The sequence below is a fragment of the Neolamprologus brichardi genome, chromosome 12 (assembly GCF_056152115.1).
Source record: "Neolamprologus brichardi isolate AB-2024 chromosome 12, ASM5615211v1, whole genome shotgun sequence".
NCBI classification, from domain to species: Eukaryota; Metazoa; Chordata; class Actinopteri; order Cichliformes; family Cichlidae; genus Neolamprologus; species Neolamprologus brichardi.
This window is the reverse complement of record NC_142115.1, coordinates 23,389,877-23,415,063: the sequence shown is the minus strand read 5'-3', so window position 1 is coordinate 23,415,063 and position 25,187 is coordinate 23,389,877. Positions and strand designations below refer to the sequence as shown.

The 25,187-nt window shown below is 38.7% G+C and overlaps 1 protein-coding gene across 3 annotated transcripts in view; it reads right to left on the bottom strand.

Moving 5' to 3' along the window:
• grid2 (glutamate receptor, ionotropic, delta 2) overlaps positions 1 to 2,970 on the bottom strand; it is a 507,657-nt gene extending 504,687 nt beyond the window's left edge. For all 3 annotated transcript variants that reach the window (XM_006789768.2, XM_006789769.2, XM_006789770.2), the window contains exon 1: positions 1,772 to 2,970. In XM_006789768.2, coding sequence (XP_006789831.1) covers positions 1,772 to 1,859 — 88 coding nt within the window. In that variant the 5' untranslated portion in view covers positions 1,860 to 2,970. The remainder of the gene's footprint in view (positions 1 to 1,771) is intronic.
• Between the last annotated feature and the right edge of the window lie 22,217 nt (positions 2,971 to 25,187).

The following is a 25,187-nucleotide window of genomic DNA, read 5'->3' as shown; positions in this document are numbered from 1 at the left end:
CCTGAAAATGTCTCTGATTTAAGCACGTTGCTAGCACTCTTATCTGAAGAAACTTACAGTCAGCAAGCAGGTAAAAATTTGAACTCTTGCTGTGAGACACTTGCAGAACATGAACCTGCTGCTGTGATCAAACCATCACTCATGGGGATGAGATGCCTAACCGCTGCCACCTGCACAGGGCAGGAACCACAGCACACAACCACAACTAAGCTTCTGTGCACTTTAATGACTTTACAGCACTCAAATTTATGTAAAACTAAATTTAAATCAGAAACAAAAGGGAGGTTTTTGATCTACTGAGCAACCTATACTCAGTATTGGCAGGTTCCATTCTCTGCAAATTACCAGAATATGCATTTGCTGTCGACAAGACAAATCCCATTCGTTTTACCATACTGCTGTTGTAGTTCTAATGTGGAGCATCTGCTTGGTCCATGGCCCAGAAAGGACCTCGAACTCAACCAGTGATTTTGGAAACTGCACTCAGTTAGCCACAAACCTGGCGTGGGATCAGCTCTGTAAATCACTAGGGTTTAAATGGATCAGGGTCTTCCCTCCTTGGCAGCATAATACTGTGAGATAGATGGTTTTAAGAGTGTGTGTGTGTGTGTGTGTGTGTGTGTGTGTGTGTGTGTGTGTGTGTGTGTGTGTGTCAGTGAATCTGGATGTGATCTTGACCATGCACTTCAAGTTAAATAAAGAGTGGACAGGTGCTTATCTTTTTGCATGTGTATGCTCTCTCTCGCTCTGGTCTATCGCATTTTCGAGGCCACCGAGTTGTGCATCGAATATGTGTGCCCACCACCACCTCGCGTCCTCATCTCATCCTGCAAGGCACGCTCTCCACTGTCAACTCTCTCCCTCCCTCTCTCGCTCCCTCTCTCTTTCTCTCCCCCTCCCACTCTCTCCCCAACCTATAGGAGCCGGAGGTGCTGCTACTTCGACTCAAAGTGTATGCTCCTTGATTTGGAAATCACTCTCAACGCAACAGTGCCATGCTACGCGGGTGGTGGTGGAGGGCAGAAAAGACATAAGGACAGACAAAACCTTTTCTTTTCCTCTTGACACTGCAGTAGCTCGCGAAAGAAAGGTGACAGTGCCCCGTGCTCCAGGAAAATCTATAAGTGGAAAATTTCCTACCATCCAGGATAATCTCTCTGACACGCAGGGCAGCATCACGCCATCCAAAACCACCTGTTTTCCGCGCACGCTGTGCTCAAAGCAAGGCAAACGCTGCACTCTAAGGGTAGACCCTTTTCTGCAAATTGTCCGCCTTTAATGTGTGTGTTAATATATGCCCCAACTATATATATATATATATATATATATATATATATATATATATATATATATATAGACAGAGAAATGGATATATATTTTTTTTTTTTCAAACAAACCCACTATGGATAGACTAAACAGAAAATGGGTTTATAGATGCAACTGATTTTCAGTAATGCCCCCAGCACTAACGCAAACTTCATTTGTATGACGCATAGCATATCTCCAGGTCATCATTTTAGCTGTGGAACAAAAGGCTAAAATTCACAAATATTCGCACTGAAATCCATTTAAAATATATTGTCTATGCACTGAGCTTCATTAACAAAGAACTCCACTTTATGCCACAGTGCGCCAAAGATATCGCCAGCGACGCTGTGATTTAAGAAGCACCGCGCATAGCAAGGCTGAAACATCCCGTCTGTTTCCTGAGAGACGCACAGAGAGTCTCGTTCTGGCTGCGATTTAGAGGAGGAAAAGCGCAGTAACTTACCGATGTGAATTATTGAATCCGAGAGTGTCGACTTCCACTCCTGGCTCCAAAAAACGGCAACGAGCAACACAGCCGATATAACTTTCATTATGTCCAGAAATATTTTCCCCCAGAAACCGAGAAAAACTACAGCTCTCTGCGTGAGAGCAAACTGAGTTAAAATCCCGAAAACAGAAGCTTCCTTTTTTAGTCCATCTGTAAGGTGGTGAAGGAAATTCCCGGTGATCTCTGTCTTTATGTGTTCTCTTGAGAGTGTAATGCTTGCCTGCAGATGAAAAGAGGAAGAGATTCCTGGGTAGTCATAGACTGGTGCCCTGTTGAAATTCCTCCCAACATTAAATCATGTTCTGGACGAGTAGAGACGTTGAGCCGTGGAGAAAACAAACCGCATCCAAACGCCGACGCGTTAAAACGAGCTGACGGGCTGGAGGTTGTGGCAGCTCATTTAAGGGAATAAATCTGTAATCATTTGATAACGTGAGAGGAAACCTTGTTATCTTGAAAAGCAGGTTCTGTTATAATGACTCGAGATCCCCAGCCTCTCAGACCTGGCGACGCAGTTTCCCCCTGCACCAATCACCAAACCACCACCAGCAGCAGCAGCAGCCTCAACGGAGCAAGCCAACGGCCAAAACTTCCATTTATCCCAAAGGCTGTCTTTTTATTTTTCCTTCACCTATCCACTGTTTAAACACCACAACAGGCAGAGCACCTTAACAAAACCCAGCAGCGACTTTTGACAGTCAATACAAGAAATGATGAAAAGCCTTGTCACATGGCATTAACACGGAGAGGTACCATATTCCGGAATTGTCTGTAGCTTCCTGAAGAGATGAGAGAAAGAGGAGGGGGCTCTAACACGTATAGTATAGAGAGCTCCAAAAGCCACTATTATTTTCTTCGCCAGGAGGGGGGAAACGTAGGCTGGGCTACCAGGAGAAAAATTAACCGAGGGTGCGCGCAGCGATACTCCCGCGGTCCGCACTCCGTATGCGGGTGTTAGCATCGGCCCCAGCAGCACGCGCGGTGGCTGGTAAAGAGGAGGTATGCTGCGTCCGTGAGGGGTGGGGGGCAAGAGAGAGGGGTGGGGTTGAAGTGAAGAGAGAGAGAGAGAGAAAGAAAGAGAGGGAGGAGACCCAGGAGAGAGATAAAGAGAAAGAAGCGGCAGCAACTGTGAGCAGCAGCAGTTGCCAGCCGGGGCGCGCATCTACTGTCTGGAATTACCTTGGTGAAAGACAGATGAAATGTGAATATCAGGGAGGGCGGGGGATGCAGAGGGGAGTCTAACGGAGAGACAGACAGATGAGGAGAGGGGTAATCTGCTCTGCCACGGGCACTTCACTCAGCCGTTGATAGCTAACCCCCGTGTACAACAGGAGGTGGTGATGGGGATGCCAGTTTCTGTGCTGTATGAGGTTATCCGTTTCATCAACTAGACACTTTTTACATAAAAAACATTTCCATTAACTTTACCCTGCTGTGATGTTTTGTTTTAACGCGATCCTGTCTTTTTTTCTGATCAGTTCACTCATTCACACCACATCCTGGGAGTTGTCTTTCATACATTTCCTTATCCGAAGTGGTTTCATTTCTCTCTGTGTCTTGTAGTTAGCTTAGTTCCCCTACAACTATTCCCACCACGCTTTACTACTCTCTACTCTGTCCTCCTCTGTCGCCCTTCCCTGCCTCCCTGGAAAGATGAAGTCCCCTGTGTTGCTCTTAATCTGCCCCAGACCGTGGATTAGAGATTATAAGGGCTGGGAGCCACAGGCTACTACTGGACTGACTATTTTATATGCATTCAAGGAATGAGGGATTAAACTGACAACAAAACTAAGACTGTCAAAGGTGCTCTCTCATGTCCTTGTTTCATCCCATTGATTTATTATTAAATGTTTATATAACCACTCACTTTGTATTTTACTACTACTTCTCTTCCAAAGTGACCTGTCTCACACCTGGTGACAGCTGGGATAGGTTCCAGCCCAGTTGCCACCCTAAATTGGACAAGTGGAAGAAAATGAATAGAAATGAAATGAATGACGAAATGAAAGACTTCAATCATGCAAAGTCCAGCGTTTTGCATTAAAAATAAAATACTTATAAAAAGTGGCTGGTAAAGAGGCGGTATGGTGTGTCCATGAGGATATCACTGATATTAAATAAATAAACAGAGAGAAAAGAGAGATCTTTGAAAGCATTCATTCATTTTATGTTTCACTTCTGTTTCTACTGTAAAGCAAAGTGGTTTTTTAAAATTTCCTTATATTTTTAATTTTCATTTTTGTCATTTTATTGCTTATGATAACCAAAAAATTTGTGCTGGTTCCATTCCAACACATAACAGGTAAGAGCCTATCTATTATAATGGATACACTTTTTATTCAGATAGCTCACACAAAAATACAAGCATTTCTTCTGTTCTGGCATGCTGAGGCATTTGCACCCCAATTCCTGAATTTTAAAACAGTGCATAGCCACAAACTTTAAAACACTCTTTGGCAAGTTTTATGGCTTGCTAAAAACATTTAGCAGGTTGTATAATATGATATAATTAATTCATGAAAACCGTTTTTAAAAAAGAGCTGTCTCAAATTTCCATTGATTTATTTCTGTGTCATGAAATAATTAGTAAAATGGATTTTTATTTTTGTAGTGAACTCTCCAGTAAAGTAAGACCTTCAGCTAAAGCTTAAATGTCTAACATGTTGGAAAATACTTGACAGCTGTTGAGTAAACAGACAAAGTGAGACCTTGACCACCACTCAGATGATTGCATCCCTGCTCACCAGTTTATGTATTTTTGATAATCACTGCTTTAAAAGAGTAAGATCTTGCACCAGATGGACAGTGAACCGTCAGACCTAGATATCTATCCTGAATTTGGCAGAAGATTGATCCCTAACTGTAATTCCTCTATTATTGGTGCCCCAGAAGCTGAGGACGGTGTGGATAATGATAGTATCCTGTCACCTTGCAATGAATGTATGTACAAATGTGGTATCTGTGAGTTGTAAAACTACCTGTACTATATCTATATCTATATCCATATCTATAATATCTATATATATATATATATATATATATATATATATATATATATATATATATATATATATATATATATATATATCCCCAAGATGTTATTAAAGGATACAAAATAGTGAAATTAAAAACTTTTCATGCGTAATATCATCCATAAAAACAGCTGAAAATGGTTTAAAAAATGGTGGCTTTCAAATGGATTGTGTGTTGTATATACATGACTATTTAATTCCATTTATTCAGGAACTTTTATTACTCTAGCTTCCTTATTAGTCTAATTTTTCAACAAGAAATTAGCCTAACAGAATTCAATACACAAAATTCTGAAATAGATTAAATGGAACTGTAGTCAGATGTTATGTTATCTGCTGGTGTCAACACTGTCATGGAATTTGTTCACATAACAATGAAGAAAGTCACTGAGAAGCTTGTTACTTGTTACTTAAGCTGTTTTGCACCATTTAACTAACCAAAAAGTTAACTGTCAGCAAAAAGTCATTAAACATATGCGACTGACCTACAGACAGTTATAATTTTACCCAAAAATGTGACCTCTTTCTAAAGGACTAAACCAAACCAGCAAGTAAAAGCAAATATAAACAAGTAAATGAAAACCAGACAAAGACCAAGTGAAAACCAAGAAAAGGAAAATGCTAAATACATCTCCCAAACAGGACATGAACCACGGTCTCTTCAAAGAGGATCACAATCTCTCATAATGCTACATTTGGTGCTTCCAGACAGATGCAGTAGACACAGATAATTAGTATAAAATATGGATAAACTTATTATAGATGATTTCTAGGAGAACACAAGTAACAACAAACATAGACACTCAACACTACAGTACTAAACTCACACAGCTTATAACACCCGGCCCTAGTCATCTCTCTGGAGAAGCAGATGTCTATGTACTATGAATAAGCAGCTATCCTGTCCTTGATGCCCATTACTGAGCAAGAACCCAGCACCATCAGCTGGCAGAGGTCATCACACTGCTAAAAGCTCAACTGAGAAGAACCTTTTTTTCAGTCTTCCCCAAATAGCAAGGCCTCACCAAACAGAAGATTTAACCCTAAAACAATCCATTAAAAAGGAAATCTTCTTCATATCTCTGAGACAACAGACGCATCTGAGAGCTTTTGATTCTCTGGGATGAAATTTGTGTGTCACACATGAAAACAAATACACTTTTTAATTTAAAAAAAATTTAATTAAACAATTACAAATGTCACCACCGCTCTTTACTCCATAAGCAATAATAGCAATGGAAAAACGTTTTGACTATAAAAATGGCTTCAATAATCATCACAAAAGCTATGCCCTTGCTTTTAACATAAGTTTTTTAGTAAACTCATGTTAAAAGCAAGGGCACTTGTGCTCAGGTACTGCAATTAAGTAAATGTAAAATATTGTAAAATGTTAGTAAAGTATTGCTTGTTTTATTCTAATTTATTGGAACATATACATACATAACTCTTTGATTTATTTACATTATATTTACTACAACTTACTATGTATTATAACATACTTTTTCAACGCTATGCTGATGATACCCAACTTTATTTATCAATGAAGCCAGATGATACACATTAATTTGTGAAACTACAAGAATGTCTTAAAAACAAAGGTCTGGATGACCTCCAGTTTCCAGCTTCTTAGTTCAGATAAAACTGAGGTTATTGTACTCATCCCTGACAATCTTAGAAACAGGGTGTCTAATCAAATACTTTCTCTGGATGACATTACCTTGTCTATCAGAAACACTGGGAAGAATCTTGGAGTAACTTTTGACCAGGATATGTCCTTTTATGCGCGTACTAAACAAATATGTAGGCCTGCTTTTTTGCATTTGCTTAATATCTGTAAAATTTGAAACATCCTGTCTCAGAGTGATGCTGAAACTACTTTAATCCATTATTATCAGGTTGTTTTAAAAGCTCCTGGAAAAGCCTTTAGTTCATCCAAAATGCTGCAGTGAGAGTACTGACAGGATACCAATATTTGCTCCATATTAGCTTTCTTCAATGACTCCCATGATTTGTGGGGTTTGTTTTTTTTTTTTTTTGGTCCTGTCTTTTTTTGTTCTCTTTTTTCCCTTCATCATCCCTCAGGAGATAGCTACCCATCCCTGAGCCTGGTTCTGCTGGACATTTCTTGCTTCATATTTTATATTTTTACATTATTTACATTTGATCTTTTACATTGTATATAATGTTTATTGATTTTACTGTTTATTTTAATATTTGTGTACAGCGCTTTGTGATTGTCTGTCTGTGAAAAGCGCTTAATAAATAAAGTTTACTTACTTACTTACTTACTTACTTCAAAAAAGGGAGTTTTTCCTTTCCTCTGTCATCAGTCGCTCATAGGGGGTTGTTTCATTTTATCTCTATTATCATGATGTCTTTTCCCTACACGATAAAGGACCTTGAGGTTGCAGTTGTTTTGATTTGGTGCTATATCAGTAAAATGAATTGAATTGAATATATTTAACTCTGTAATCTGGGTCAGAAAGTATTTTCTGTTTTAATTTACACATCCATCTCTCCTGGTATCTGTTTGATAGCAAGTGAATTAAAAATAAATTAAGGACAACAATGACTAAATCTGTTTGCAAGAGTAAATACATCAAAAGCTCATCCATTATTCTGAAATGACTGTTGCTCTTTATTTGTGCAACTTGGTAGAATCACCTTGGAGGTTTATGGGATTGTAAATGTAGTAGGGTTATTATCTGGGTACTACAGAGAAAAAAAACATAAAAGTAATTTTATGACTCACAAAAAAGGCACACTCGGAAAACAGAAAAAAAATGTGCTCAAACCTCACAGAGTAGATTAATTCAGGTTTTAGCTGGGTGGCTTATTGTTATGCATATCTACAACAGTCAACTGCACTCAAGGACGTTGTCTGTCTTGGGGGGTAAGAGTAGATGAAGTTGTTCATTTGTATATTCATGTGGACATGGACGTGTGTGTGTGTGAGTTAATGTCAGCTGTTTTGCACATTGTATAAGCTAACCATGCTTGAAGCCATTAAGCATGCCACTGAAGCCATTAAGTGGCAGGCCAGTAAAAGCCAACATTATTGTGACAGAAGCAAAACCTGCTATCAAGAGGGTGCATCCTCTGAGTGCATCTGTTTGTGTGTATTATGTTTGTGTGTCAGCATGTACGTGCTTTCAAACAAAAGACCAGACAGCAATTATTAAGCCCAAGCACCGTTAGAGACTTTCAAATGGCCTGCAACCCACAGAGATGATTTATTCTCGAACAGAAGACAAAGAACAAAGATCAGCTGAGTTGTGTTTTTCATAAACAAAACCAAAACTGCTTTTTGCTTTTGTTTTTTGGTTTGTTTGTTTGTTTGTTTTTGGAGGGGGGGGGGGGGGGGTGTCTATGAATTAAGAACTAGGTTGAACTGTGTCAAACGATATTTAAACGGCAAAACATTATCTTCTGTTTGGGTCAACAATTTTTATTACTTTCCCTTTTCCTTTTGTGTCACCGTGCAAACAATACCAAGCAACTGTGTGGTACTTGGAAACCAATTACACTGTATTTTGTATGTGGTATTAAGTGCATCTTGGTGAAAAATCATTTTCTGCAGGCAAGGTTGAAAATGAAGCCACACACAGAGAGTACAATATCACCAACATCAACAATGTGAAGCTATCTATCAAAACCCTTCCCGTGGATGTAATGAATTCAATGAATTACCACAGTTCTGCTAATGATAGTAAGTGCTTCTTTATTTATAGTTTGTGTTTATCTAGCAATATGTTAGAGGTGCTTCAGTTGTCCACCTACCTATGGTTTTTGCATGCTAATGGCTACCTAATGTGGCAGAGAGAAATGTTTTTTCTGGCATCACAGGACCCAGTCTAATCCCAAACATACCCAAGCAACATGCCACAAATCTCCCACAGAGATCCTTATTCCCAGGCACCGTAAATCTAACTGTGGCATTAAGATCACACATGCACACAACCACTACCCAGAGCTAAACTTGGTGAATAATTGATGTTAATTGAAGTTTTTTTTTTCTAAGAGTGGTGGGACTAACAGAAACAAGCAGGACTTGCAGACAAACAGAGGGAGAGGGGAGGAAAAAGAACAAAGGGCAAGGTGAAAAGAGCGGAGAGGAGTTTTTGGAAATGGTGTGTGTTGTGCAAAGATAAGAAACGTGATCAAGGCTTTGACCTGCATGTGCTCTTTGTGTACGTGTGCGCATCGTGTCTCTATTTGCATTCTAACTGCATTCAAAATCTTGATTCCCTACCTGTCTTTAATTAGTAGCACACTTACCTCTCTATCACATGTCAGGGCTTAAATGAAGATTTCTGAAGAGAGCCATAAACTGAAATCCCTTTATCTCCTCTATTCCACTTGACCCAGGAGATTAAGAAAAAGGGTATGGTGGGGAGAACTGGTAATGGGTAGGGTGGGGTGTGGAGTGAGATGCGGTGGGCACTGGCAGGCAGAGATTTGAAAGATTGAGAACATAAGAAAAGACTGAGCGAAAGAGTTAAATCCTAGCCTGGGGCCTTGCTATTGAGCTAAGAAAGGTGCTGAGAGGAGCTTCTCAGGCCTTACGCAGGACCACACCTTTTTTCTTTTTTAATTTAACCCTCTCCTTCATTCTTTTAGTTTTCTGTTTCCTTGAAAATCAATTGACTGTGAATGTCAAGTGAATGAGGAATGAACACATTTCCCTTACAACAATGTAAAGGTGAAGATTTTAGTTGGAAGCATACATTGCTTTAAACATTGTTTAAATTTTTTATATCTAAGAACATATATTACGAGTGACTCAGTGTAGGAAAGAAAATTGCTTTTTTATGCATTCATTCCCTGTAACATGTGTTGGCTTTACTAAAAGGTGTGTGAAATAACTATTCTGTGTTCAGAGGAAGCAAGTTTGCTAACACACTTGGGTGTATTTTTAAATGTATTAGCCAGATGTACGGTGTACATTTTAGGACATCGTCAGGTCTCAAGAAAAAAGTTGTCAGGTATCAGACAAAAAATTGTCAGGTCTCAGTTCTCAAGAAAAAAGTTGTCAGGTATCAGACAAAAAAATTGTCAGGTCTCAGTTCTCAAGAAAAAAGTTGTCAAGTATCAGACAAAAAATTGTCAGGTCTCAGTTCTCAAGAAAAAAGTTGTCAGGTATCAGACAAAAAAATTGTCAGGTCTCAGTTCTCAAGAAAAAAGTTGTCTGATACCTGACAACTTTTTTCTTGAGAACTGAGACCTGACATTTTTTTGTCTGATACCTGACAACTTTTTTCTTGAGACCTGACGATGTCCTAAAATGTACACCGTACAGATGTAATAAAGGTGTTTAATTTTTAACTGCCTTTTTTATGTAATACCCTATTCGTAGAACAGAGCATTTTATTTCATTCTTAATAAATGTAGCTGTTGTAGGTTTGCCAGACGGTAACGTATGCATTTTTGGGGAGCTGTCCTTATACAATGGTGCTGAAATGTTCAGCTGGACTCCAGCTCAGCTCTGGAGCTCTCCAATATGATGGTGCTGAAAGCCCAAACAAAGCCTCTCCAGTTTCACATGTGGAATAATAGCCATCTTCGAAGTGTATAAAGGCTCCCATGCTGGAAAATGAAACTTCAGACAAAATCTTTCAAGCGTCAATGTAAAGAATTTAAACATTATTTAGTATCAGAGGGTCACCGATAAACTTGTAAAGGGTAACTGAACAAATTAACAATCAGGATCTTCATAAGTTGATTCTGTTCATCTGGATGTTTTCAGTGGGAGAAATGCTACGTCCAGATGAACAGAATCAACTTTTGGAGAATTACTTACCTGGATGATTGAGAATGCATCAAGACGTAATGATCAAGATGTAAATACTCTAAGTATGAATATGGACATGCATTTTCTGTCTATATTTGAGATAATATGTTAAACTTCTAACAAGCGTTAGCGTTCACAACTGTAACTTCATGTAAAATAACACATTACCTACAGGCATAGACAGATTTAGTAAAAGACATATGCTTGTGTTTACTCTGCATCCAGCTTAGGAAGTGGTTAATTACATATAAAACCCCACGTGCTCCAGACCTGTTGAAACCCTTCTGATCAGGATCTTTTACCCATTCTGTTAAAACACATTTTTGAGGTTGCACCTCCTAAACTCAGGAATAGCCTTCCTCATCAGGCTGGCTGAATCTGCAGTAAACAACTGCTGAAAACTCATTTTTAACAACCTAGCATTTCCTTCATCTTAATCTTAAACTTTTGCCTTCTTGTTTTTCTGCTGTGTGTTATGGGAGTGTGTATGCAGGAATGAACATAAGTTTGTCTTTTTGACTGAGCTTCTTTGTATGTTTGGACACTTTTGTTTAATGTGTGGTTTTATCCAAGTGTTTTTAACACGCTCCATATTACATTTAGTATTAAAAATGAGAAGTTTGGGGGGGTTAAATTTTGTTGTTTTTTAGAAAACTCAGAAGGTCTACAGTACTGGAACTATTCACTGCATTTGCTTCTGAAGTCAGTGGAACATTTCATCCATTTAAAGTGATGAACAACACCACGAGTGCATACATTTTGCAAATAGTTACTAGTGGAAATACATATAGTCTCTGGAAAATATCAGCAGCTGGCTGTGCCAGTGGGCTTATATAACATGAAGGTTGTGCGGCTGGTGTGCATCATTGCAGCTGTCCATCAGGTACAGTCAGGAATCTATTTAGTGCAGGCATACACTGTTGGAGAAAAGTCTGACTATTGATATTCTGCTTTAATACTTTTGGTGAACTGATCAGCTTCTATTATACCACGTGACGAAATATTTGGCAATAAGAAGCTTTTGCAAATAAATATGCCAGCAGCCATCTACTAAAGGGTGGGAATTTAAAATGGCATTCAAACAGCATTGGGAGCTGTGCTTGCTCAGTGGAGCTAAAATATGGTAATATAGGCCATTAACATGTGATATTTGGTGGATGCTTTTATGCTAAGCGGCTTACACTTCCATGAGTGAGAATCTTTTTCAGCATGAATGACCCCAGTGGCAGTTGAACCACCTATAACTAGAAGTGGTCCCCTGTAACCTTCAATAGACTCGATCTCTGTACTTTATTTTCCTCTCGAAACTGCATTAAAAAAATGCAAAAAATTCTAGTTCTTTTTTTTGTATTTAAGCTCTCCTATATTCTATATCTATCTCTATCTATACATATAGATATATACAGACAGACAGACAGACAGATAGATATAATGTGAGCATTGATTATAAGTGTATGGATTGTAAGTGTATACTGAAAATTCTTTGGTGAATGGCTGGAAGCTGTGGAATAAATTTAAGACACTGGGCAGTATAACAGCACACAGGAGTCCTGTTACCAGTGCTGCTCAAGGTTGAGTTGAAATGTTGGCGCCATCCGTAAATATTTTTCACCATTTAATTTTTTAGGGGAAGCTACTTTCTTATACAAATTCCCAAGGATTTTTTAATGGTTGTTTTGTAAGGGGCCGTGATCCACTGTGCACTCATACAATTTAACATCTATTAAATTACAAATGGTAAATATAAAATCACCATAAATTTACTTTAAGGCTGATACAGATCACCTGCACGGAAAAACCCGCTGTCCTCAAATAAGTGTTCCACACTGAAACTGATCTAAGTATATGCTAAACAGACATGTTGTCTGTTTTTTAAATCAGCACTCCTACACGGAAGCATCACAAAGCCTCCCCAGTTGCTCTCTGTCATAGCTCCATTGTAGTCACTGGGTCTGGTGAGTAACGCTATCCCATCAAAAGCCCATTATTACATTAAAGCAGCCCTCTGCAAACATGAAACCTATAGAGATACAATATGCTCTTTATCTAAAATCTCTGTGCTGGCTCAGTTGGAATAACTACTATATAATATGCAGAAAAATACACATTTTGATTTATACACACAACAATACTGACACAACCTCATTTTACCTCCTTTCATATTATACCACATTATGGGAGTCATTTGTTTTGCTAACCTCCTGCAGTTAGCATTTTTCCACTGCCAGCCCTATTGAATATGGAAAGCACCGTAGTATCCTGGCACTGTGACTGCATGGCCATTTTCAAATTCAGTACTCTGGGAAAGCCAAGAAATCACCAAGTAGTGCATGATGTAGTGTGATATTCAAGCACTGCAACAAATGTAGTCCTTCATTCAAATATCGTAAATTAACAATGATTTAGTCATCGCATAACACAGACGGAGCTAAGGTGTTAATGTCTGAATGTATGCTGCTGTCCTACATGACCAGAAGCATCACTTTCTGCCAGTAAAAAGCATTAGAGCCGCCCACTGTGACTTGTACTGGAGAACAGATTGCCTTGTTCTGTTCTGGTTGCTATATGGGATGAGCTGAAGTGGGGTGTTGTCTAGCTAATATTTTCGTGTCTTATTTAAATTTCAGTCATTACGTGTCCTCAGTGTGTGAACAGTATGAGCTAAAAGAAAAAAGAAAAGAAACATAAAGCTGGTTAACCTTACATATTCAGTAATGTGATAATACATTATGGGTCAGTTACTAATAGCTGCCTGTTTTATTCAATGTTTTAACACCATACTACTGATCAAAACCAACTTTTTAAATCAAGAAAAATTCCAACTATGCATCCACTGGACTCCTGAACACTTTAATGGAGGTCTGAGCACTCCAGTATGCCACTGCACATTGGATCATACTCTCACGTTAGTCTCCCAGCTTAACTCCAGCGCTGTCTTTCAAAAAAAAAAAAACATGCAGAAATGAAAAGTTGTCCAGACCCTCTATGGCTCAATGTCATTTCAGCTTAGAGTTGTACAGTGTTTGTAAATGAAGAAATCTGTGGTAATAGTGCAAATGTTTTCCAGCTGGGAGCTTTTTCTCTCCTGCCATCTTTCACCTCAAATATAAAAGCTCCCTTTTCTCTGGCATAAAAGAAATGGAAGAGTCACCATGATTGGTGCTGAAGAGGTCCATCCTGCTGTGGTTCTTTATTAAACAGAATGCATACACTACACCCCGCATGCAAAATACTGCATGCACACTCTGTATCACTACATAAATAAAGAACATTACTGTCAACATTATGAGCACCGTTTCCCTATATCATGTATAGGATATTGCATTTCTATTAATACGAGTAATCCAGCTGCATGCTGGAGTACAACTTCTGTTGAAAGATCAGTGAACTTATCAAGCATACTACAATAATTAACATGTATTGATTAATTCTGGATAGCCTGCTAGTTCTCCTTTCAGTTTGTACACAACCTCTTTGCTACTAAAATGCCATTCCTTTTTCTGTAATGTAATCACAGCTGGACACAGAAACTAGCGGTATATGTTTCAACCTTCTCCCAAAACAATAGTAAAAATGATCTGTTAGGCTCCATGTTGTGCTCAAAGGAACACTTTTTTGGTCTGTTAAATACGGTCACAACAGGGAACTCTTTTTTGGAATGAGTAATGCTTTGAGTAAATTTGGAATTAAAATCCAAACGAAAAAGCTGCTTTTCTGACTCCAGAGGAAACATTTAAGAGATACAGTACATATGAATATCAAGCCAAAAGTAATAAAAGCAGTTTGTGAGTCTTTTGTTTTTTAAATCCAAAACAAAATGGCTTTGACACAGCTACACAAACAAAAAAAGAAAACAAATATTTGTCTCTTTAATTTTGTATGGGATGCCTCTAATGCTTGCCGAGGCATGCGTTTTAGATAAATTATTTAAACATTGTACTGTCCAATAAATTTTGACCAAACCTCGGGGAGTTTTTCTTTCCCCCCCATTTTATCAATATGTCAACAAATGGCTTCCTGAAATCGTTATGGGATTTCCTCTCACATTTAATGTGTTACTGGAACGTATTTTATCAAGAACACAGCTTGAGATAAGTGCTCCAATCGAAATCCAGAAAATGTATCCAAGCTTGCCTGTGGTGTCGTCTTGGATTGAACCAGCACTGATGATGCATCTTCAAAAATCTTTTTATCAAGAATAGGAATAAACTCAGTGATGGTAACCATATACAAACTAACAGTCTATGCAGCTTCAGCTAATTTTGTATAAAACAGAAATCACTTCTAAAAAAATATATTAAAAATATGTAGCTTTGACAGATTGTTTCATTTTTATACCCTCAACAGTGACACTAGAAATTAAAAAAGAGAGTGAGAGAGGTAAAATGAGGTAGTGTCAGCCCACAGCAAATTGGAAGATTCAAGATCAATTTTTATTTTCATATAGGAATTTAAAAAAAAATAGAGTTGACCAAAGTGGTTTACATTGAAAGTATAAAGCCCCCCCCCCCCCCCCCCCGCTGCTATAAAATTACATTAACATTAAAATCCATGAAAGTTGACCACAATAAATTACAGAAAAACACAAAATTTAAAAAATAATAATTTAAAAGACAATAAAAGCATTCAAACATTTAAAAGAGAACAAAAGATCCAATTTACAGAAAACAAATTATTCTATCAATGCTGGTAAAATTAAAACTCACCCCTTAAAAACTTGTGAAACTCTGCAGCTGAAGTGTTAAGGCAGTAATCATAAACTGCAATGACCACTGTTGGAGAATGCATGCCCGTTAGAGTATTTCCTTGCATCCCTCATTCCCTAATTTGTTGTCTACTAGCGTCTAATGGAGGAATTAAATGCCCAGGACCTAACCAGGGGTCTTCAAAAGACAGATTTCTGTGTAAGGGATGTGCTACCTTTCTCTAGAGGTGGTCGCTGTTGCTTCTAGCAAACAGCAAAGAAATAGTGAAGCCAACACATTAAGTGTGTTGCTATGATGTATATTCATTTCTGTTTTAATACTGGTTCATAGGGGTTTTTATTCAATCAGCATGAACAAAGAAAGTAATGGGCAGACACAAAACTAGATATATAAATATCATCACCTTGCTAGTGCTGGGACAGCAGCTGTTGGAGGCTATTTGAATAAAATGAACTCACTGTAATGCTCAAGGAACCAGTCTGAGATGATTTGAAGTATGTGACATCACTGTGGTCATAAAGGGATAGACATAGACAGTAACAATACTCAGGTAGGCTGTCATTTTTAAATGATACTGAACGGGTAGTAAGGTGTCCAATACAATATCCCGCAAATCATTAAATGCTTGAACCATTGATACAAGGCAGGATGGATTCGTGCTTCCGTCTATGTCAAATTCTGACCCTGTCATACGAATATTAGCAGAAATCAAGAGTTGTGTGGTCCTACAGTGCAAACTGTAGCTTCAGTTTATGTTCTGATGTGACACCCAGTGTGGTCTTCTGCTGCTATAGTCCATCTGCATCAAGGTTTGATGTGTTGTGCATCCTGAGATGCTTATCTGCATACATTGGTTGGTTATTTGAGTTACTGTTGCTGATCTCTGACATCAACAAAGCATTTTTCCCCAGAGAAACTGCTCACTGGATAGTTTCTCTTTGTTGTGCCATTCTCTGTAAACCCCAGAGGTGGCTGTGTGGGAAAATCCCAGAAGATCAGCAGGTTCTTTCAATGGACAAGCTTTTTTTGTTGAAACATTTAATGCTATAATAAACAAATATCAAAAATAAGAGCGACAAACAGAACACTTGTTATGTTATATTAAAGAAAAGATAACATGTGAGATATGTAGGGGATGATGAACGAGGTTCCCTGAGACGGCATCCACACAGATTGAAGCACAATTTAAAGTCCCTGCTCAGTAGTCACTACTCTGTTAATAGCAGGCTGCCCCAGCTTTTGCCCAGCTGCGGCCCACTTTCACTTTCATGTTGCGCAGCCACACAATCCGCGAAGCCCCTCCATCCATCCACCCATCCATCCTGCATTGCTCCCCGTTTTTCTCTCTCTTCCATTTCATATCTCTCATGTTTGATTTCTCTCTATCCATCTTGCTCGGCTCATCTACCTCCTCGCTACCTCCCTCTCCCGCTCTCCCTCTCCTTCTCGACTGATCAGAGAGTTGGTTGATCTCATGTTGGTTATGAGACAAGCCTGCAACAAAGCGCTACAGAAGAAAAGGGAGCCATTGTATTGTAAATACAATGGCTGACACAGCCAATATGTGTTGTTTAGAATAGACAAGAACATAGAATTTGGAAACTATTTGACAAATAAGCAACTACAGGCCATAACAATCATCCTTTGTTGTCTTCACTTTATTACAAATGCCCAGGACTGAACTCACTGGTGTGATAGTAACCACACAAAAGCAAACAATGACTGGCATGACAATATCCAGCCACACAAAAGTGAACATGAAATATGAGATGATAAATGATTGTCCTGTTATTATTACAGATGTCAGGGCAGAGCGAGCTGATATTAAACCGATATGCACACACAGAAATGCACAGCGCTTTTGTTAAATGCATTTTTTTTATTGAATTAAAATGCAAATGAAAAAATGTGTGAATTTACTGTATATGTGATACTGTTTTGAGAAATGCGAAAAGTATATGCAGAAAAATGTCCATGTTATAACCTCTTAGACTGATGTAGAAAAACAGAGGATGAAACAAGTAAAAACAGCTCACTGACTCATTGTGTTCTATCACAGCTGCCAAGGAAAGAGGTAGGAGGGCTGGAATAAATGATCAAAGGCCCCGTGGATTCACCTGCATTCATTGCACAATTTGTCCAAATTTAACTACATAGGGTAGTGGGATGATGTTGAAATTATGCACCCCCAGTTTTTTCATCCAACAAAGCCAACTGACATATACAGTAAACTGTCAAATCAAAAACATGTGAAATGTTTGTGTTCGCACGGCTAGTTACATATCATATATTGTTAGTGGCGGGCACAGTGGTGCAGTGGTTCGCGCTGCTGCCTCACAGCAAGAAGATGTAGGGTTCTAATCCACCAGCCATCTGCGTCCCTGCATAGAGCCTGCATGTTCTCCCTGTGCCTGCGTGGGCTCTCTCCAGGTACTCCGGCTCCCCACCCCCACAGCACAAAGACATACATGTCACCATGTGACAGCTGGGATAGACTTCAGCCCACCCGCAACACCAAATATGATAAGCCTCAAGAAAAAACCCCCAGCATAGATATATTATTATCATTTATGATTGCATTCATAGCTAAGTTAAAGCTTACTTGGCTTGAAATGAAGGAAAGAATGTTGAAGTGGTATTTTATGTAAACCTTCAGGGGATTTTTTAAGTTATAGAAAGGAAAGTCAACACCTTCCTGAACTGCATCCATAAAGTTTAAGGATTTCCTGCAACCTCTGGAAACTGTCCAACAACCTGTTCTTACAAAATAAACCTTTGGGAAGATGTTGTTGTCTCTCTCTGCCTGAGATGTTCTTTTCCCCCTCCTGTATCACTGGCTCTCTAAAGTGAATGGCAATGGGCTGGTTGCTGACCCTTTCTATGAGAAGTCTTTGCTCATCCCTAATGTGTTCATCCTGGGTAATAGATGTTCTCATTAATCCGGATGGAAATATAATCCTAACTTACGTATGCAAAGGCTTATTAAAATCAACTAAATATAATGCATTATTTCATTATGTCTCTCCATCTGGACTATATCAAACAACAAAAAATAAGTGATTTATTCATAGTCAAACACCAGTAGTCCACAGCAACCTGTAGTAATTATAGACCACAGCAGAGGGCTCTGTTCCTACTAAATGTCTGACATGTATTCATATTCATATGCACTATAATATAACTGATGTATGGGGTTGAAGAGAAAGCCAACAGTAAAAGTTTTGAAGTCAGTCCTTTCAACATCAACACAACCTGCAGAGAGGCATATTTATCTTTACGGCATAATTTGGGAGGAACCTGCTGGTCTGATTACTACTCTAAACAAATTACCAACTGCAAACAATCATAGAAAGAGAGTTTAGCATCTCAGGCATAATTTTGTCAATGCAGCAGTGCAGTAGTGAAAAACAACATGTGATAGCCACAAAATGTTAAGCTGTCTGTCAAGGTAGGCACCAAGTTTTTCTCCCATCACTGGATGAAAAAAATATTTTATAACCTTTCAGTATGTGCCTTTTGTAACTCAAGTGGTTTGAGGAGTAGCTAGATTCCTCTACTTCCTTGGGGCTATATTTTCAAACTTTAGAACATCTACACAGTGGCAAGAGACTCTGGCCATTCACGTCTTTTCAGAGCAGCTCAGAAAGCAAGAAATGATGGTACAATGGGTGTAGCGCGGGCCTTTCATCTAGGAGAGCATGCCGTGAATCCTATATAAAGCCATAACTCAGAACTAACTTATTAGACTCATTATTGGCTTTTTACCTTACCCAAGCAGGTGCATTGCTGCACTCAACTGGTGGCTGAACAGCAGGATGAGAGCTTACTATTTTAAATTCTGACTGCTTTTTCTAGCTTTCTGCCTACTGCAGCTGTAAGATGAATATAGCTGACGAGAGGGTCCCAAATGGCGTACCCCGAGGAGAGCGGTGTTAAGCCTCTTCAAAGCCAATGTAAAGCCCACATGACAGTATTGTGCCCACCATCCTTTCTTTGTTTAGGTTTGTGAGGATTACAGTCATCTAAAAAAATTTTTTTTTTCCTATGGGCCAGCAATGCTCCACTTTCAGCTTACAAGACTTGGATACAAATTATAACACAAGAATGGCAGAGACCAGGTATTATTCAAAGAAATAAAACCTACAATATACGACACAAACAGAATGCATTATAATCAAAGCTGTATTAGATAATACCTCTAAAGTGGTAAATCCTCAGAACTCATTTTACTTTAAGCTCTTTGTACTAAACCTGTTCAAATACAATATAGGAGTTCTTTGATCAGACGTCAAATGAAAAGCGTTCATGAAAGCAACAACAACATAACTACCCGCCTAGCGGAAATTTATAGAGCAACAAATTGCTTAATAAAAAACCCCCCAAAAAAACAAATAAAAGACAAAGCTAACATAAGTTACTGAAATTTCAACAAACATTACAAATATGCTGATCATGAAGAATCAAAATATAGGATTTAAATGATTTGCAAATCATCTGTTTTCACATTTCTCACAAAAAAGAAACTTTTTTTTCAGAGAGAATCACTGTAAAAAAAAATTTCCCCCAGTATGCTTAATTATGTTTATACTTGTGCAGAGTTCTTTTTCACTAAGACCTCATGATGTGGGGTAATAGTTGCACAGTGACTGTAATTACAGACTATAACTGGATTGGTCCAGTGTATCATGAGGACATTAAGCTGAATGGGAAGGATTACATTTGAGGGAAATGTGTGTCCTGTCACGCATTATATGTTAAGCACCCTGGACTTTTAAATGGACCATATAATATGGAGAGAGGAAGAAAAAACTAGGAAATAGATTCTATGGGAATAAACACTGACAGACTTACAGTTTCATTAGACTGTAAAAAGTTCAGAGATTTTGAGGTTGTACAGACCGTCCTGAGAAGGCTGGATAAGTAAGGCATAGGTTTTTAGGAGGACGCTTTAGAGGAAATGTGTTGGCACGGTGTTGAGTTGATGTCATATCCAAGCTGAGCCTTTTTTCTGAGTTTTATAGACATATGGTTGATTGTGTGGATGATGATACAGAGGTACCAAACACTAAAGCCCAAGATAAAGTTAAAGCAATCTAGTGGGTTGGCCTCCTTCCTACTCCGAGGCATCAACATTAGGATTTGGCATCAGCAACATGAGAACATGGGTCCAGGCTAGTAGTGATGGTGTAATGTGTGGGGGATATTTTCTTGGCATATTGTGGGCATCTTGGTACCAACCAAGCAGCATTTAGAAACCACAGTCACAGCCATGCTCTTAAAAGTATATCTGAGTATTGTTGCTGACCATGTCCATCCTTTTGTGAGGACCCATCACAAAATTCATCCTGCTTCCAGCAACATCATGAGCCACAAAACTCAAATCATCTCAAACTGGTTTCTTGAACATTCAATTCAATTCAATTCAATTTTATTTATATAGCGCCAAATCACAACAAATGTCGCCTCAAGGCGCTTCATAGATACAGAGAAAAGCCCAACAATCATATGACCCCCTATGAGCAAGCACTTTGGCGACAGTGGGAAGGAAAAACTCCCTTTTAACAGGAAGAAACCTCCGGCAGAACCAGGCTCAGGGAGGGGCGGCCATCTGCTGCGACCGGTTTCATGGCGATGAGTTCACCGTACTCACATCCCCTCCACAGTCACCGATTCTTAATTCAAGAGAGCATCTTGCATGCTGGGGAGCTGCGAAATATGGAGTAACTGTGTGATGTTAGCTTATAAACCTTTGCCAAAAAAAAAAAAAAAGTGGTCAGTTTTAGTATGTAACGTTGTAGCACTTTCAGCCGAATTCTGTTTGTACCTACCTTCACCTTCATGTCAAGGCCAGCTACACACTTAAGTTTATGACTGATTATGCTGAAATACTCACACATACAAATACAGAGGTACGTACAGTGGTGTCTTTAATCATTTTAATTTTGCAACTTTGCGTTGAATAACAGTCCTTTGGAAAACTGCTTACTCTATGTTAGGCCATCTGTTTATGCCTGAGTGTGACTTTTATACTGTGTGACTCTTGCTTCAATATACAAGGGTAGAGCCCAAATAAATTATCATTTTATATGGGTTTAAAAAAAATGTTTTTATGTCATAAGTGCTGAGGTCAATGGGTTTTGATCTTACGAATGATATTGTACCAGTATTGTACCAAAAATATAGTAAAAAGCAATTTTCCTCTGTGTTATGGCCATTCATAAGAAAATAATCACCGAATGTGTTCTTTTTTTTTTTTAATTAATCAAACACACACACACACAAAAATGAAGTGATCCTGAAAGGTAACTATAAAGCTGCCAAGGCAGGTGCTAAACAATCATTTGCTTGCATTGACATAACTGCTGGGATTTGAGCCACACATGAAATGTTAAGCCCACTGAGGCTGGCTTCAATTTACAGATTATTTCTAAGTGTTGCTGAAAATGGCAGTCCATTTGGAAATTACTAGGTTTCATGTGAAAAAGGTGGGAATGTAAGATTGTGATGGCGTGCAGCTGGTTCACAGCTGTATACTTGCATATATATAGTACATGCTTAGGGCTACGTAATGAGCGATCAGTGTTTCGATGTGTCTTATGTCATCATAGCTGTTGAAGAAGCCACTTGGAATTATTTTTCTGAATGAAAAAAGAAGTAAAAATGGACTGCCCTTTAATCAAGTGCACATATTCCACTTTTTGACACACACACACGCAAAATAAGGTAACCTGAGAGGCTGCGTGCTAGGGAAGCCTCATTAATCATGCTGAGCCAATGAGGAGACAGACAGCATAGAAATATGTTAAATAGGAGGCAAGTTCCTTCCTTGGGTTTTCCCAGACAATTGAAATTGTGACTATGATTGAGTGTGTTTGCTTGCATGTGTGTTGGTGGTAAGTGAACTCCTTTGAGAGAGCCTCTGATGTGTTGGCATTTACCAAGAAAGTAAGACTCCTAAACATCCGTGCCCTTGAAGTAGTAGCGTAGAAGAGCGAAGAGAAACGTGCATCAAAAATGGTGATTGACTGTATTACTTTTTAATACATAGCATCTGAGAGTTTATTAATTTCCTTTGTCTCTTAATCCCCTTTCTCTTCTATGCTGATTTTGTTTTGTTATGTAGAATATAATATTTTCAGATTATTACTAGAAAATTGTTCCCATTCAATAGTTTTTCCTCCTCAGCCCCTTTTCTCTTTTCGCCCTAGGTCAGAGAGGTGGCTTTGTTTCTGGGCCCATCTTTTGGTTAGCAGGAAGGAAATGCAAGCCATCTAACCCAAGCAGCATCCCAAGCTACTGGCAGGAGGGAAGAAATTATGTACCCATAATTTGCTTATGCTTTGCAAATTGAGGGGTGAATTTGCTTCTAGCTCTATACTGCATCTGTCTCTTCCGTTCTTTTCCCTATTCTCCTTCTTCCACAACACTGCTATCCCTTTTTCCTCCATTTTTTTTAAAGAACAGTTGTGAGGAAAGTAGGCTATTAAATCCTTGGATATATGAAGCAGAGAGGGTATCAAGAGCTGATGTAAATTATCCCAATATTTGCATCTGGGTTTCCTTGCAAAAAGGTCCCCATCACTTTTACAACCCAATTCCAATTTCATCTAGCGGATAATTGTCAATTCAACCAGGAGTGTAAATTCTATCAATACGTCCCCCATCAATCGTCCCTCTCACATATACGCTCATATTTTCTCTCGCACATTGGTTTTCCTGAATTGTTTCAGAGAGAAGGAGAGAGGTGATCCGTATTCTGAATTTGCTCTTCTCATTGCTGCTGTTGTTATTTCTCCTTACTTACATATGAGAGAAGACGACAGAAGTGGAGGGTTTGCATGTGTTTCTAAATCAACCCAATATAGCAGTGTCAGCAGGGCATGGAGTATATTAATATCTTTGCCACGAGGCTTCTTTGTCTTCCCCTGTCTCTGTCCTCTCCTCTGTTAAAAAATAAATACATACATGCTTACCAGCCAACAGATATACAGCTATAGCTTGGGTCCACTGTATTACAAGAGTATGACAGTCTAAATATAATATCTACTGATGTCCTTCTGCTGCCTCAAATTGTCACATTGGCAATGACACATGCACACCCACACTCACAAACACACATATGCATTCCTAAGAGCAACATCCTAATTGTCTGTCTAGCCAGCTGACCCTGAACGCTATAGATAAAGTGAGGGAGGAGTGGCATGAGGAGGAGTGAGTGAGATAAAATGAAGTCAACTGTCTGGTCTATTGGGACCAGACAAATGGGTTCACTGGGATGCACAGAAGTCACAGAGGATTCAATGACACTTATGGGCTAAATTTGCAACGGCTGCACTTAATGTAAGTGATGTGTCTGACTATATTAGATGTGATGTTTGGTGTTAAATTAGTAAAGGGAAAGAAATGATTACTCCAGATGACAATATGATGAATTATTTTGAAACTTGATATATCTTGGTGGAATGATTTGTGTTCGGTTTACTTAGCTTTGGACTATTAGTAATCGATAACAAAATGAATCACCATTCACCATTCAAAAGGTTCCAATTGATCTGTTTCCCAAGCAATCTAATGTTTCAGCAATTATGTAACGAGGAAATAATGACTCGGTGGACTGTTTGAACAAATTGTCACTCACTTGACACAAAGGCCAGAAAAAATAGTCTAAAGACAGTCAATGGAACAGTCAGCAGAAGGCTAAGTGACACCTTCATGTGATAGCGTTTAACTCTACTGGAACACAGTTCAAGCCTTAGTTGGTTCATTTAAACCTGTCCAAAACACATGCAATTCCTTTGTGTATCGCAACACAGAGGCAGGGGCAAGACACTGTACTGCAATGGATTCGTGTCCTCTGAGTGAAATTAAAAAAAAAAAAAAAAGGTTAATGTGCTCAAGAAAAGGCTTAAAGTTGTGTTTTTCTTGTTTAACCTTGACCCTAACCAGGGTCCCTCTGGGAGCTGAAGAATTATTTACTGCTAGAAGCAACTATAATAGCAAAATAATAACAGCAAAAACTATTTATCCTCGAGGCTTTATTAGTAATGTGATTCATGCACAAAAGAAGACGTCACACACAACGCGCTCTGTTTAGACTCAGACCAAACAGTATTGTTTGACTGATGGCCATTAATATAAAGACTTGTTTCTGACTTTACGTTTCCCAATTTTGCTTTAAGTTATAAAGTTATTTTGTTAGTTACATATGGTTTAATAATTATCCTTATTGCTGTTTTAGAGGAGAGGTGCTTCAAAGGATAGCTGCAGATTTCTGTCAGAATCTGCAGATTATACAATACAAATAAAATGTTCACGTTACTCCAACGTTGTCTTCCCAACAGTTTCACTGGATGGCCAGAAAATGTTCACGATGTCTTCTCGGCGCTGATAATTGGCGTCTGTCTTGTGTCAGTGACGTAAAAGACGGATTTAATGCAACATGACCATTCAAACAGCAGTCGCTTTCTAAAACATCAGATATGTATCGGATTCAGTACCACATACGAAAGTGACCCAGGTCGGATTTGAAAATATCGGATTTGTGCCGTTCACACTGTCATACCACGATCGGATATGGGTCGCATAGGGTCAAAAAAGTTGGATTTGATGCGCTTTCGCCTGCAGTGTGAACGTAGCCTTAGAATCCAGTGTTATCCCAAAATATTTGTATTTAAACAAACAAAAAAAAAAAAAACCACTAATCTGAGCAGAAATAGAAAACAAAGATGTGACATCATTAGGAACAAACTGACTAACAGAGTCATAAAAAAAATAGTGACAGGGGAAAAAACAACCTGACACAACCTGCCCAGAATCCAGTCGGTAGAACGAGATTTAAGGCA